The following is a 13,270-nucleotide window of genomic DNA, read 5'->3' as shown; positions in this document are numbered from 1 at the left end:
GATAGGCTTTGAATTAGTTATTTCAAAATATCTATTATTTGCTTCAGAAAGTTTTCTTGCAGAAATTGCCTTCTTCCCAAATCATGTCAATAACAATAGCAAAAGCAAAAAGTAGTAAAAATTTCTGGTTCTACAAACAGGAGAAACAGAGAGTCTAGACTAGTTCTTTTTGCTTTTCTACTGGGAGTAAAAGCATTTTAGGGAAAAATCCTTATGTTGGTGAACAGCAGATAACTTCAGAAGAACGCTTGTTCTTTCTAGTAGAATTTTCCTCTTAATTTAAAAATCTTTTTCCTCCCCCCATAACAGGGTTAAATTAAAGGTTTTGATAAAGTCACTCACTGAATTTTGTGTAATATTTTTCAACAGATTTAGGGTTTTGGTGGGTTGGAGATTCTTCACAGAGATGGAAATAAATAAACCAGTCTGTGCCTAGGCCTCTGATACAGCTGTACGTTTCTATGAATGAAAAAAATCCCATCAAAACATCAAAGAAAAGAACTGCCAAACCTGCAAAAAAACCCACCACAAGACCACCACGGTGGAAGAAAACATAACACTTTCCTTGTTGATTTAATATTGTAAAAGTTTTAGGATATTGCTGTCTGTAAAAATATTTTTCCTTGCAGCTAAAGAAAGTTTCCAGGAAAAGTTAGAAATTAATCACACACAACTGAGTCTATGGTAGAAGGATTTTCATGATAAGTTAATTCTGCAATGTAAAAAAAAAAAAACCCCAACCCAAACTCACTTTGAGTAAGTTGAAAATAACAGTGGATAATTATAGAGCCCCAACTGTCCTGCTCTGCAACATCTTCACTTTGAGTGCTGAGGATCTGTAAGAGCAGGTGGCTGCATACATCTGCCAAACATCATCTCAGCCTCATTAGCAGTCTGTAGAGCAACATCAGAAAAGCAAGTTGCAGATGGCAGGGAAGAAAAAGGCACATAAGGACTAACAGGAAAAGTCCTTGAGTGTGTACCTCTGCTTACAAAATAAAGCAAAAATAAAGTGTAAATGGCTCAATGTATGTAGAGGCAAAAGATTGCTGTGAATGAAGCTTTGAGTGCAGGTCTGTTTCTGGGAAATACTAGGCAAAAACAGCTGCAAGCTTGCTTTCATTATGGACAGAAATGTAGCAGAAAAGATAATATTTATTAGGGATGGTAAATCTTTTTTATTTTAATAGTTTTTCTCATACAGAAGACTCCTTTCTAGCTGGGCTTCATTCTGTTGCAGGGTTTAACCTTTTTTGTTTCCTCTTAGCAGCTTCTCCCCTGATAAAGCACGTTAATCTACTAAAGCTATTCTTCTTCAAATATGTTAAATGTGCCCTTAATTCCCCCTCCCTTTCATATGTGCAAAGTGGAACCTGGACCTCCATGATGTGTACAGTTGAAACTTAGATATATATATATACACTAACTTTTTTATCTCTTTTAGGGTTTACACTAAGAATTAGTGCATACCTGAGTTTGTTTGCTCAATTAGGGTTCTGAGATTTAAAATGTTTACACCTAAATTTAGAAAACTTTTTATTTATATCATTTTATTGCATGTAATCTTGATTAAATAAGAGGAATTTGGGGAAAATTGTGAATATTTATGAATTAGATTGAATTAGTTGACTTATTTCAACTGGGAAATTGAGGTTAGACAGGTCTGAATGCTACAGAATATCATGAATGTTTCTTTTATCTAACCAACAGACAAATAGGTCTTCTGATAATCATTTCATATTAGGTGTAAAACACTTTTTAACAAAGTATATACATATAACATGGTTAGAATTTTCTTTAAAATAGAGATGGCTCTTTTGTATGGCATAGATTATATTGTAAAGAACAAACAAGCAAATGTAGGACAATAGGAAATTGAGGTGTTAAGAATAGATGAGGTTTTTCAATCCTTAACTACTAATTTTTTCCGTCAATTTCAACGAGGAAAGGAGAAAAATGGAAATATATTTATATACACAGATAGTGGCAGATTTCAGACTTCATTGCCTAGCTGGCCTTGGCCTTTGTGTTTTACAGAAGGTTTAGCAGGAGGTGGCAAGCAGGATAGAAATGTAATCAGTTGGGCTATTACAGAGAAATAATGGGGCTAAGTACTTTCCTGGCAGTGTGTTGCTGTTTTTATCCATTCAGCAAATGTAATTTATTTATATATCTGTCAATAAATACAAGGCACCATCCAATAATGAGGACAGCAGGGATTTAAGCTGTATATTGCTGTGTTTGACACAAAGGTCAGCCTTGGGAAATGGCTTGAAATTAACATTTCTTGAAAACTATTTTTCCTTCCACAGAGGCTATCTCTTAATTCCAGCAATTTTCTCTGTTTGATAAGCAGAGAGAGCATACATTTTGATTATATAAAGGAGGGAGGAGGTAATGAAACTTCAAAATATTTCAACCAGCATTGCATTCTGGTGATAAGAATGGGACTTCATGCAGCACAGAAGAGATTACCTGAAGTAGAATTGGAAAGCAAATTGTATTTACAAAAGATGGCATGATTTTCCTAATGCGTGTTCAAAACAGCCTATTCACTCACATATTCTGCTGAGCTTGACTAGAAATAGCTTCATTTCTAAAAGGACAAATCTGATTGAAGGTAAAAGCATTCCCCTCTCACAGATACTTGTCTAAAGGATTTGCATTAAATTTTCTTGATGGGAGCACAGTAGTATTTTGCTGTGCATCTGCATAAACTGGTAATGGGGAAAATAAAAATACAAATCATGTCCTTGATTGCTTCATGCTTCAACCACTTGAATTGCTAGATTTATGTCTGCAATTATAGAAGAGATGTTGCAGTATGATAGTTTGACAATAACTGTCACAATGATATTACCAAAATATAGATTCAACTTATTCTTGAAGTTAAGAGTATTGAAATTGCATTTTAAGGGTCGGGCGTACCTTCCTGTGGTTTTATCTTGTTTTTAACGTAGCCAGGGCATTTTTAAAATGCTGTCAGCTGTTTGTAGGATTCTCAGGTGTGGCTTGCTGCAGATGTCCATGGGCTGTTGTACAGGGCTGTCCTGGAGCTCCCTGTTGCTGCAGGTGTCAGTAAGTTTTATGTGTGCTGCTTGTGAGTGTCTCGTGTCTCTCCCGTGCAGGTGCTGGAGCTGGTGAAGGGCATGCATTACCAGCTGGCCTGCCAGAAGTACTTCGAGCTGACCCATGATGTGAGTAGCTGCTCCTCTTTGTTCACCCACTTAGTCTTGAGGAAGGCCTTGGAAATCATGAATGAAGCCCAGAGGCTGTTTTCAGTTTGCCCATGCATCATTAGTTTTGCCTTGTGTCGCAGACATTTCTCCACAGAAATCCTTTCTTTCGGATTTCTGCGTCTTCTGGAGGCCAGAGGCTTCAGAAGACAAGGTAAACAATTATTATCAGCTGCTGTGGAATGCAACAGGGACACCTTGATTGGCTCATTTTCTATGTTTATAATTAAGGGCCAATCACCAGTGCAAGCTAGGGGACTGAGTCCTTGGCCACAACTTTGTTATGGATTCTTTCTTTCTATTCTTAGCTTAGCTAGCAGCTCTGCAAACCTCTCTCTATATTCTATTAGTATAGTCATAATGTATTATATATAATATCTTAATAAATCAGCCTTCTGATCAAGATACAAGATTCACCATCTCTCTCTCACCAGCTGCGACCCACACAGGCACGGTAATACCTTGTTAGTTATCCTTTCAGTAATTTCAGATATTCCTTTGTAATTTTCTGCATTTATATATTGATGTTATTAATACCCTCAGTATTACAAGGTGTTGTAAAATACTATGCTGTCTTTCTGAAAAAGTCAGTATGGTTGAATCTTATCTGTTTCAAGTAATTTAGCTTTTTCAAGATCCTGCTTTTAATCAAATGTGTAGGCTTTCATACATCGAGCAAGTTTGATGTGTTTAGATAGAACACATAAAAACCTTAGAAAAATAAAGGGAAAGTATCTAAAACCTCTTAATTAAATCTCCCAGCATTTTCATGGTACCTTTTGTTAATTTTTATTTGGTGTTTATTCACATATGTAGTCGTGTGTGATTACTTTTTTAAATCAAGATGGGCATTCTCAGAGCTTTCCCATTTGTTTAATTGTAAGCAAAGTTATCTTAAAATTTTCTCCAAAAAATTTTAACATAATAAATGGTCACACTCCATCTCCTGTGTGATTTCTTGATTCAAAGAACCAGTGTTTTTACTGGTTCAAGATTCCTTGTCATCAAAAAACCCCAGTGAAGCACAGCTCTTCTTACGGCTTTGTTCTCTTCACAAACCAAAAATGGAAGCATCCCTTTCAAACAGCAGACTAGGGAACAGCCTTACTAAGAATATGGATGAGGATTAGATGACCCACCCAGAGGCATTTACCACTGATTTTTTTGTTCTTAACTGATTTTCACAATTGATTTAAGTGGAACTGTTTGTCTTCACATATTTCCAGATGTCATATGTATGAATGTATAGCAAAGGTGTAGCCTGAGCCTGTGTCCACTGTTGTTTTGGCTGTATTTTGAGAGGAACACTTTGTCTTATGGTCTTGGAAAATGTGAGAAAAACTCTACTAATCTGGAAGGAAATTCAAAATAATGTACAGTTTTAAATTTAGGTAACACTTGCTCTGTGTAAGCTCATGTCAGTAGAAATAATAATTTCTCAAGACGACTGTGGACCCCAAGGTCAACATTCATCAAAAGATAAATCAGTACTTTGCATTTTAGGGAAGCTGTCTTTCCATTCTTCTATAGGAAATTCCAGAAAAGCATTATTTTTATCAATTTTGTGGTAATATAAATATCTGTCTTTGCTGCTTGCATTCACAATCATCTTTCTGCTTTGCCCTTGATATCATTTCAGTAAGAGAAAGCAAAATACACACACACACACACACACACACTGTAGTTTGTAGCACATGCTTATGATGGCAGTTTTTTCAGAATTTAGCTGCTTAACTTGTTACCAGCCTGCTTGGACTGATTTTTCTATTCTGCAACTCTGTGCTTTATTTTTTTTTTCCTATGGGGAGGTAAAAGATATGTCTCTGAAGCTGGTGACCTTTACTTGAAATCAAACCTTTCCTTTCCTGTATATCACTAGCAGAGTTTTTCATTGAAGGAAAGTTCACAAGAATCAAGTGGCATAACTTAGATTGTTTCTTTGAGCCAGGGAACAATCTTAAGTAAAATTTTCATGGAAGTAATGGACTTGCTCACATGGAGAAATTTAATTTAAATTATGTAAAAATTTTATAAAGAAAGTGTTGGAGAGTTATTGGTGTTGCCTGCAATTCTTATTCTTATAAGTTATGGTGTTTATGTGGGTAAGATTGACTATGAATGACTTTGTAATGGAGACTTGTTGAAGATGTTATTTCTCCAAGTTCACAGGGTCAGCTTCAATAGTTTAGTGCTTGGCACCAAGGCTGTGCTAACACAGGCAGCTGGACCAGAGTGAGAATGCTGAGATGGATTTTTGGGGGGTGGTGATGGGGGTTGTGTCCTTGCACGTCCGTGCTGTGTTGGAGCAGCGTGGGCTAACAAAAACTGCTGCTCTGGGTATTCTGTGTAACCTGGGCTCCTTAACTTCAGTGCTACACCTCTCCTGAGCTTTGGTTGCCCTTTTTCACAACCACAGAACAAAAGCAAACATTGTTTGTGTCTCCCAGTGCATGGACCTGGCAGGAGCTAAGGTACAATTTGTTAACTCTTCAGTAAGGGTGCAAAAGGAAAGCTCTAGCACCATCATCACTCCACTGGTTTTTCTCTAATATCAGCTGTAGCATTATTGGCTGTCATTTTAAAAGTTCTTGGTTAAAACTCTAAGATGTTATAGCTTCACAATGATTATTTCAGGATTTTCAAAACAATATTTGCTATAGCAGGAATATTAACCTGGAGTTTGTATGAGAGCCAGTATGTGTAAAATGTGCTGAATCCAAAGTCTTGTGTTAGTATCACCTACTTAGATGAATTACACAGTTGTGTCTGAAGTGCCATGTCTTTTTGCTTGGTTAAAAGCATAAAGGTTTAAAATTTTGCATGTTAAAAGCTTAAAGTTTTGGCTGCACAGAACATGCATTTTACTTTGGCTATGGTGGATTCCAGATAGATTTACCAGTGTGAATTGGCAAAGCTGTTAGAGAAATCTGCTTTCTCTATTTCTTGTAGTAAGTCTCAGCTAACTTACAAACTAAGTTAATGATGAGGCTTTTAAAATTAATATGCTTTGATCTATATTACTTAAAAACATTGTAACACTTGCATAAAGTTGTATGGGCAGTTTAATGTAAAAAAATACTTCAATTTCTGTATTCAAATTTCTTGTGAATTTCCAGGCAGAGCAGAAAATTTTTATTCAAAGAAATGCTTACTGAACCCTATTGAAAATTACAGAGAACAGACTTTTCTATATCACTATACACGAAGATAATGAAAAAATCTTCCCCCTTCTCTTTTAAAGCTCTCAGAAAAACTTGATGGTTTGAAACTTTTAATTAAGAGTTGTCTACGCTTCATCTGATAGAGTTTTATTTAAGTAGCATTCAAGTTTGAAAAGGAAAAAATGGTACATGGAATCATCAAATCAACAATTTTAACTAACAACCCATAGATAACTTTTAAAAACACACAAATTAAAACCCACAAATACCATCAATCACCTCTAAAGACATGGTTGCAGGCTCCATTCATACAATGAGCTGCTTCTACAGCTTGTTCCAGACTGTTGGGGAGAGAAGAGTTTAGAATAAAATTAAAAGTTACAAAATAACTCTTAAATTGGTCTGATGAGAACTGAGATTTTAAGGTTAAAACAACCAGAGCTCATTAACAACTTCTAAGGGAAAGCCAGTTTTTCACTATATCACTTCTTTTTAAGCTTTTTTCATGTAAAGAGGTAATTTAGTTCCCATCTAATGAAAATTTGAGCATGGATGAAAGCTGGCTGGATGAAACTCATCCAGATAAAACTAAAATCAAATTCAGTGATGACTTTGGGTTAGGTTTTTTGGGGTTTTTTGTTTCATTATGCCTTTGAATACCAAATTAGAGTGCTAGGACTGTTACTTTTAAGATTTTTCAAGCAAGGTCACTGACTACAGTTGCTAATTCATGTCTGAATTAGATTTTGTTATCCATGTCACCATTTTCTAATGGAGCTAAGCTAGGCAGTGGTAATGCATTTAATCAGGGTTCCATTTAGAGCACACACTGATCCTCTGCTTTATGATTATTCACAAGCAGCTGAAATTTAAATTGGTGGGGTTTGGCATATTAAATTAGCCACAGTATGTCCTCAGGAGACTCAGTGTGTGTGCAGAGTTGCTTATTATGCCTGAATTGGCCACTCCCTTCTGGGAAAAGAGCAATGCAGTGGGAGCAGAAATTAACAGGTATATGACTCTGAGTGTTCCATGGTGTGTTGTACCCCATGTTTGGTAAGTCTTCCAATGTATTTTAAGAGCAGTGTTTTTTTTTAAATGTTCCTACAATTCACATGAACTGACAGGCAGATGAAAGGTGCAGGTTGCCTTGAATAGGAGGTGAAAGCACCTTTTAAAGTAAGCATTTCCAACTTCTGGGCCTCCCAAAAGAAATACAAAAGTTATATAACTCTGCTTCTTGGGCATTACATAAAATAGCTTCCTATTAAAGCTGAAAGCTTTCTTGATTTGAAATATTTGAAGAGCATCAAGTGAATGTTCATTTTTCAAATAATTCCAGAGTTGAAAGAATGCATCTGCTGAAGTAAAAAGTAGTAATACATCTGCTGCTAGTTTTCTGTATTTTTAGCACTGAAGACTAAATGTTCAGTGGTACTGGTTGTGCATCTAGAGTCAGGTGCTGATGGTGGCACTGATGGAGCAAGGATAAGTTTGATCTCTGGGGCTTCTGTCTTAGCTCACTCCCTTGTAAATATTGCATTTGTGCCTTCTTGGGAAACCAGGGAAAGACATGAAGCTCCCCTTTTCCATTTGCACTTTCACTCTTATACTTAAGATCTAGATTTATACTGTGCAATTGCTGCAACTTCTAGCAGTGTTTTTCACTTTCATTTGCACTCTGAGCCTCTCCCACTCCTTCTTTTGGATGGTGAAAGTCCATTTTAAGGTGTAGGTTCAATAGTCCTACATCTCTAAAGAGATGCCATTTTACTTGTGTGCTTTTAGATGCTTTGAGGTGTTATTTTTTTACTATTGTAAAGACTGTGAAGTAATGTTTGAATATGCCAAAGTTATTTTATTTCTGCAATGAAGGAAGAAAATTTCTGATGAAACTAGATTTGTGTTATGCTAACATTTACTGAAGCATTATTTACAAACTGATGCCTTTTTCTTCAACAAAATTGGAACTTACTAAATTGTTAATTAATCTGTTCTTGAATATGAAGATGATTTTTAGAAGTAAGTGTAATAACTTGGTATTCCTTTCCTTCTATGTGCAGATTGAGGACATTGGGTTTTCTTTGAATCATCCTAATCAGTACTTCACAGAGAGTCAGAAGTTGTTAAATGGTGGTAGAGAACCGAAGAAGGAATTCAATAACTCAGGAAACTTTCAACAAAAAAATAATAGTCAGGAAAGCATAAATTCAAGTTCCACTCCTGCCTCTTCAAATGAAAAAGCTGATACTGAACTGGAAGGACTGGAAGCATACTTCACTGAAGACTAAGCAGCTGAGTTATTTGGGTTATTTTTTCTTTCTTTTATTATTTCCCTTCTCTAGCTGGATTTGTCCCTGTACTGAGGAATATGCACTTCACCACCTGGAGGACAGAAGCATTTAGTGCTTTGAGAAGGCTGAAAAAATGAAAGATATATATTGAAGCTGTAATTGCATCCAGTATTTATTCTTACTGCTTTAGGAAGCTGTTTTTTAGGGTGTGTTTAAGGGTGGGAAATGAAACTTTCTTCACAATTATTAGGTAATTTTTGTCTGATTTACCTTTTTTTTATTTTCTTCAAAATTTTCAACTATTTTCATCCCCTTTTGTGATCAGTTTTCTGTGAATCATCGTAATAAAAAAATTGCAAACCAAAAGTTTTTTGTGTTATTTTTTTAGCTATACTGGGATGGTAATTAAGTAGGTGTTCTTATGATCAAAATTACCCTCTGGAGGAGTCTATCTGGCTCTTCTGTATGAGAAGCTGAGGGAAATCAGCTTCCTAATTTGTACCTTGGCGCTAAATTTAGAGAGCTGGTTTTGATAGCTGGAAGAGAACCTAATCAGAGTTTAGACACCTGTATGTAAGAAAGTAATAAAAAAAAGATACTCTAGCAACTGACTCATTATGAAGAAGCTAAAAGCTTATTAGCACATGTGAACATTTCAGACAGTCCTAAATCCATGTAATTTATCCTGGTTTTGGCTGGAATAGAGGCAATTTTCTTCCTGTAGCTGTTACCGTGCTGTGTTTTGGACCCAGAATAAGGTTGATGGCACACAGATGTTTTAGATGTTGCTGAGCAGGGTGTACTCTAAATCAAGGACTTTCCAGTGTTCTGTGCTCTGCCAGGGAGCAGCTGCACAAGGAGCTGGGAGGAAGCACAGTTGGGACAGCTGACCCAAGCTGGCCAAAGGGATATTCCATACTGCAGAATGTCATGGTCAGTGTGTGAACTCAGGGGAGTTACTGGGAGTCACCAATTCCCAGTCAGTGTGTGGTGAGCATTTGTATTGTATATCACTTCTTCCTCTTGGGTTTTATTCCTCTATGTCCATTACTATTATTATAATAATATGTTAAGTTTTTTAAGTTTTAAGTTATTAAGCAGTTTAAGTTTTCAGTTATTAAGCAGTTCTTATCTCAACCCATGCGGTTTTTGGGGTTTTTTTGTGTTTGTTTGTTTGTTTGTTTTTGTTTTTTGGGGTTTTTTTTGTTTTTTTCTCTTTGATTCTCACCCCTTCCCATCATCCCTTTCCAGGAGTTTGTGGTCTGTGTGAGCTTTCAGGTAAGCTTACTGATAGCAAGCAATTAGAGATGCCTTCCTTGTTTTCCCCAAGTACACATCAGGAAAATCCAATGAATTACAGATGGAAGTGTGTATTCAAGGTCTCCATATTTAAGTGTATTTATTTTGGGTGTATTTCACATCATGATACTTCAGTTGTTATTTATTTTTTTAAAGCATATATAGCATACTCTAAAATATATATTTATTTGGAGTCCTTTAAAAACCCACAGAAGAATCACTTTTTTTCTTCTTGTACTCATGTGCTACTCTTGGTAATGGCATTATCTCAGCATTGAAACTTCTACCTGTGGTATCTAGTTGACAGAAAGAAAAATAAAGACTTTCACCCCTTAACACATTTGCTGAGACTTGTCTAAATCCCTCAAATGCTGAAGGATTTACGGTGTTTGGACAAAGGTTATGATCAATGGGTATAATTCAATCCCACAAGGAACCTGAAATGTTTATATAGGTAAATTGATTGAAAAACAAGTATAAAAATGGTTGGGATAATGTCAAGAATGAATTATAGCTGTGAAATATTACAAATAGATACCTAAATACTAACTTATTAATAGAGGAAGCACTGCAAGACTTTAGAAGAGGGTTAGGGTGGGTGAAAAGTGGATCAATGGCTGGAGACTTGAAGGTGGTATCAGTGTGTGTCTGTTGGGGGAGAGCAGGATGGGTGTTTAGGCTGCAAAAACAAGGAAGATGTATGAACTCTCAATTTCTCTTAGAATAAAAATTACAACCACAATGGAAGCATCATGAGAAGCTGTGTTTCTAGCTGAAAGTTTTCAGCCAAATTGAGGATGTTTTGTCATATAATCATAAGCTTTAATTAAGATGGTTTGTGAAAATGGGGTAATGAAATCAGTGTAGTGGAAGATGATGTGGTGCAATGTTTATTTTTTCAGAAGAATATTGCATTCTACTCAGGATCAGAGCTGTATCATGGGAGATGTTATGCAAACAGAAAATCTCTGCCATGCTCAATGGCCAGACTCATAAATTGAACTTCACTTCATAAGTAGTAAAAAATAATTTAGATCAGAAGTGTCTTTGCTCAAAGTGAACCAGTCAATGGATGCATGCCCTGGATGAAATGTCATGGTCTCTGTCATGGTCTCTCATGGGCCTGGCTGGCCCTTTTGGCCCTTAAAGTCTGTGACATGTGGATTTATTTTTATGCTTAATACAAATTTAATCTTATAAGCTGAAAGTGTCCCTGCTTCAGGCAGCTTCTGTAGTGCTTTTGGTGGGATGTAGAGGCAGTCTAAGAGAGATGGAAGAGTCAGAGATGTGAGATTCACCCACTCAGTGTTCGGGTCTTGGAATTGTCAGTGGTTTGGCCAGCTTCAGTTTTCAGAGAGAAATTGTTGGCTGTAGAAAAATACCAGGGAACCTGCTAAATTACTTTGATTCTGAGCTGATCTTTGGTATTGGAGCATAATTAAAAATATGTGAAGTTCTTAACATGCTGTAGGTGAAAACCAGTAAATATTGCAGTTACTGTATGACTTTGAATGGGAGAAAAGGAGAATCCTTGTCAACTGTGGCTTAGGAAGGAGATGAAACTTTTCTTACATTGTCTCTTGGTTAAATCTGGAGGCACTGTTAAAGAGTGGTTTTATCTACAGTGATCCAATTTTTCTCTCCATTATGATATCCTAAGGAGTAGTTGTAAAACTTCCTTTTCCAGGACCTGGCATTAATAGAAATACAGTTTTTTTCACTTGAATTTAGGTATTTACCTATGGTCTTCTTCTCAGTTTCATCAGTACTTTAGTACCTCAAGAATAACAAGTACAAATATCTGAATCAACATACAAATAAGAAAAATAAAAAGAATGATTTAAATATACTTGTCATGTCAGTTGTAGGGTGTGTAATCAGTTACAATAGTCAAATATGTTGGTAGTGCAGTCACAGTAATCTGGTGAGTGCAAGCATATGTGAAAGAATAATCTGCTTTCCCAGATTATTTCTACTTGGTGTGTTTAGAAATGAGCCTCAAAAAGTATATTTCTCCCTTTTTTACCATTCATTTAAAGATCATTATAATTTTGTTCTGCAAAAATTTCAGATTTGTTATGCAGTAGAAAAACTACATTGGAATATCCTTTTTGAATTCATCACTGATATTTATAGATTTTCTGTCTCTTGCCTCTATGTTTTGGTTTAAGTTCCCTCTTATGAGCTAGGTAAGGCCTTACCTTGAATTCTCAGGATTTTGTAGTTTTGGATTAAAGAATCTGACTTCATTTAATTTTTTTTTTCATGCCTCACCTAGGAAAAAAGTCCCTACACAATGAAAATTCTGATGACCTTCATAGGCCAAATGAAATAAACTCCTCCCTTTGACCTTCTAAAGTTTCCATCAAAAGAAATGATAAGTAAAGAAATTAAGTAAATTTTCTTCTAAACAGGGGCTGTAATCACACTGAGGAAGCCTTATGACACCTTTATGCCTGTTCTTGAGGCAAAGCTTTTCTTTTGATTTCTGAATTGGTTTGGAACGTATGTAAATGGGACTTCATTTGTGAGGGAAAACCAAACCAACCTCGCTATCCTTATCAGAAATGAAAATAGTAGAATATTCAGCCTGCTGAACTGCTTCCAACCTGAAGGCCAAAATTATCTGAAGCACAACCATCAAGCTGGAATATCTAAATTGGCTGTCAAGCAAGTTTGATGGGATATTCACTCTTTTTAACTGCAGTGTGTGCTCCCAGCATGTATCAAATCAGATGGCAGAGGAGAGCCACTTGTCTCCTGTAGGTGGCTGGGACTTATTTAAGCCAGTTTGCCTGTGTGACACTTACTGAAGGTGCTGAAATGCTTATCTGGGAGGGAAAAATCCTATCTCTGTGTATGCCACCCAGCTGCATAACTGGCTCTGCTAAAGTGCTTTCTCTAAATGGGTTTTATGTCTGAATAACAACAGCTGTACTGTAACAGCCTTGTCATATTTTTGCAAGAAGTGTTCTTAGCACATGATTATTTCACAACTTTATAAGTTCAGTATTTATTAAATTGTCTGCTGTGCAGATTTAGAGCACTAAACCCAGTTCTCTGCAGTAATGTCAGCCGCCAGCACTCTCAGTTCACAGTTTAGATTCAGTTTCTCTAGGGGTGTTGATCTTATTTTTCACCAAGTAGCAAACTCTAGAAATGTTTTTTTCCATATAGAATTTAATGCTGCTTCAAAAATTTCACTTGCACACTTCAGCTGTAGTGATTCAGTATTTTGTGGTAATCTTAACAAGAAATGATTGTTAAAAAAAGTTTTTAA

At 36.1% G+C, this 13,270-nt stretch overlaps 1 protein-coding gene across 1 annotated transcript in view; it reads left to right on the top strand.

Moving 5' to 3' along the window:
* The window catches only part of PRIM2 (DNA primase subunit 2), an 89,995-nt gene extending 81,003 nt beyond the window's left edge, over window positions 1–8,992 (top strand). Inside the window, exons 12-13 of the mRNA XM_058020839.1 lie at window positions 3,129–3,197; window positions 8,461–8,992. Coding sequence (XP_057876822.1) covers window positions 3,129–3,197; window positions 8,461–8,688 — 297 coding nt within the window. The 3' untranslated portion in view covers window positions 8,689–8,992. The remainder of the gene's footprint in view (window positions 1–3,128; window positions 3,198–8,460) is intronic.
* Window positions 8,993–13,270: the final 4,278 nt, after the last annotated feature.

This window comes from Melospiza georgiana, chromosome 3 (assembly GCF_028018845.1).
Source record: "Melospiza georgiana isolate bMelGeo1 chromosome 3, bMelGeo1.pri, whole genome shotgun sequence".
Lineage (NCBI taxonomy): Eukaryota > Metazoa > Chordata > Aves > Passeriformes > Passerellidae > Melospiza > Melospiza georgiana.
The sequence above is the reverse complement of the archived record's forward strand: the minus strand, read 5'-3'. Positions and strand labels throughout refer to the sequence as shown.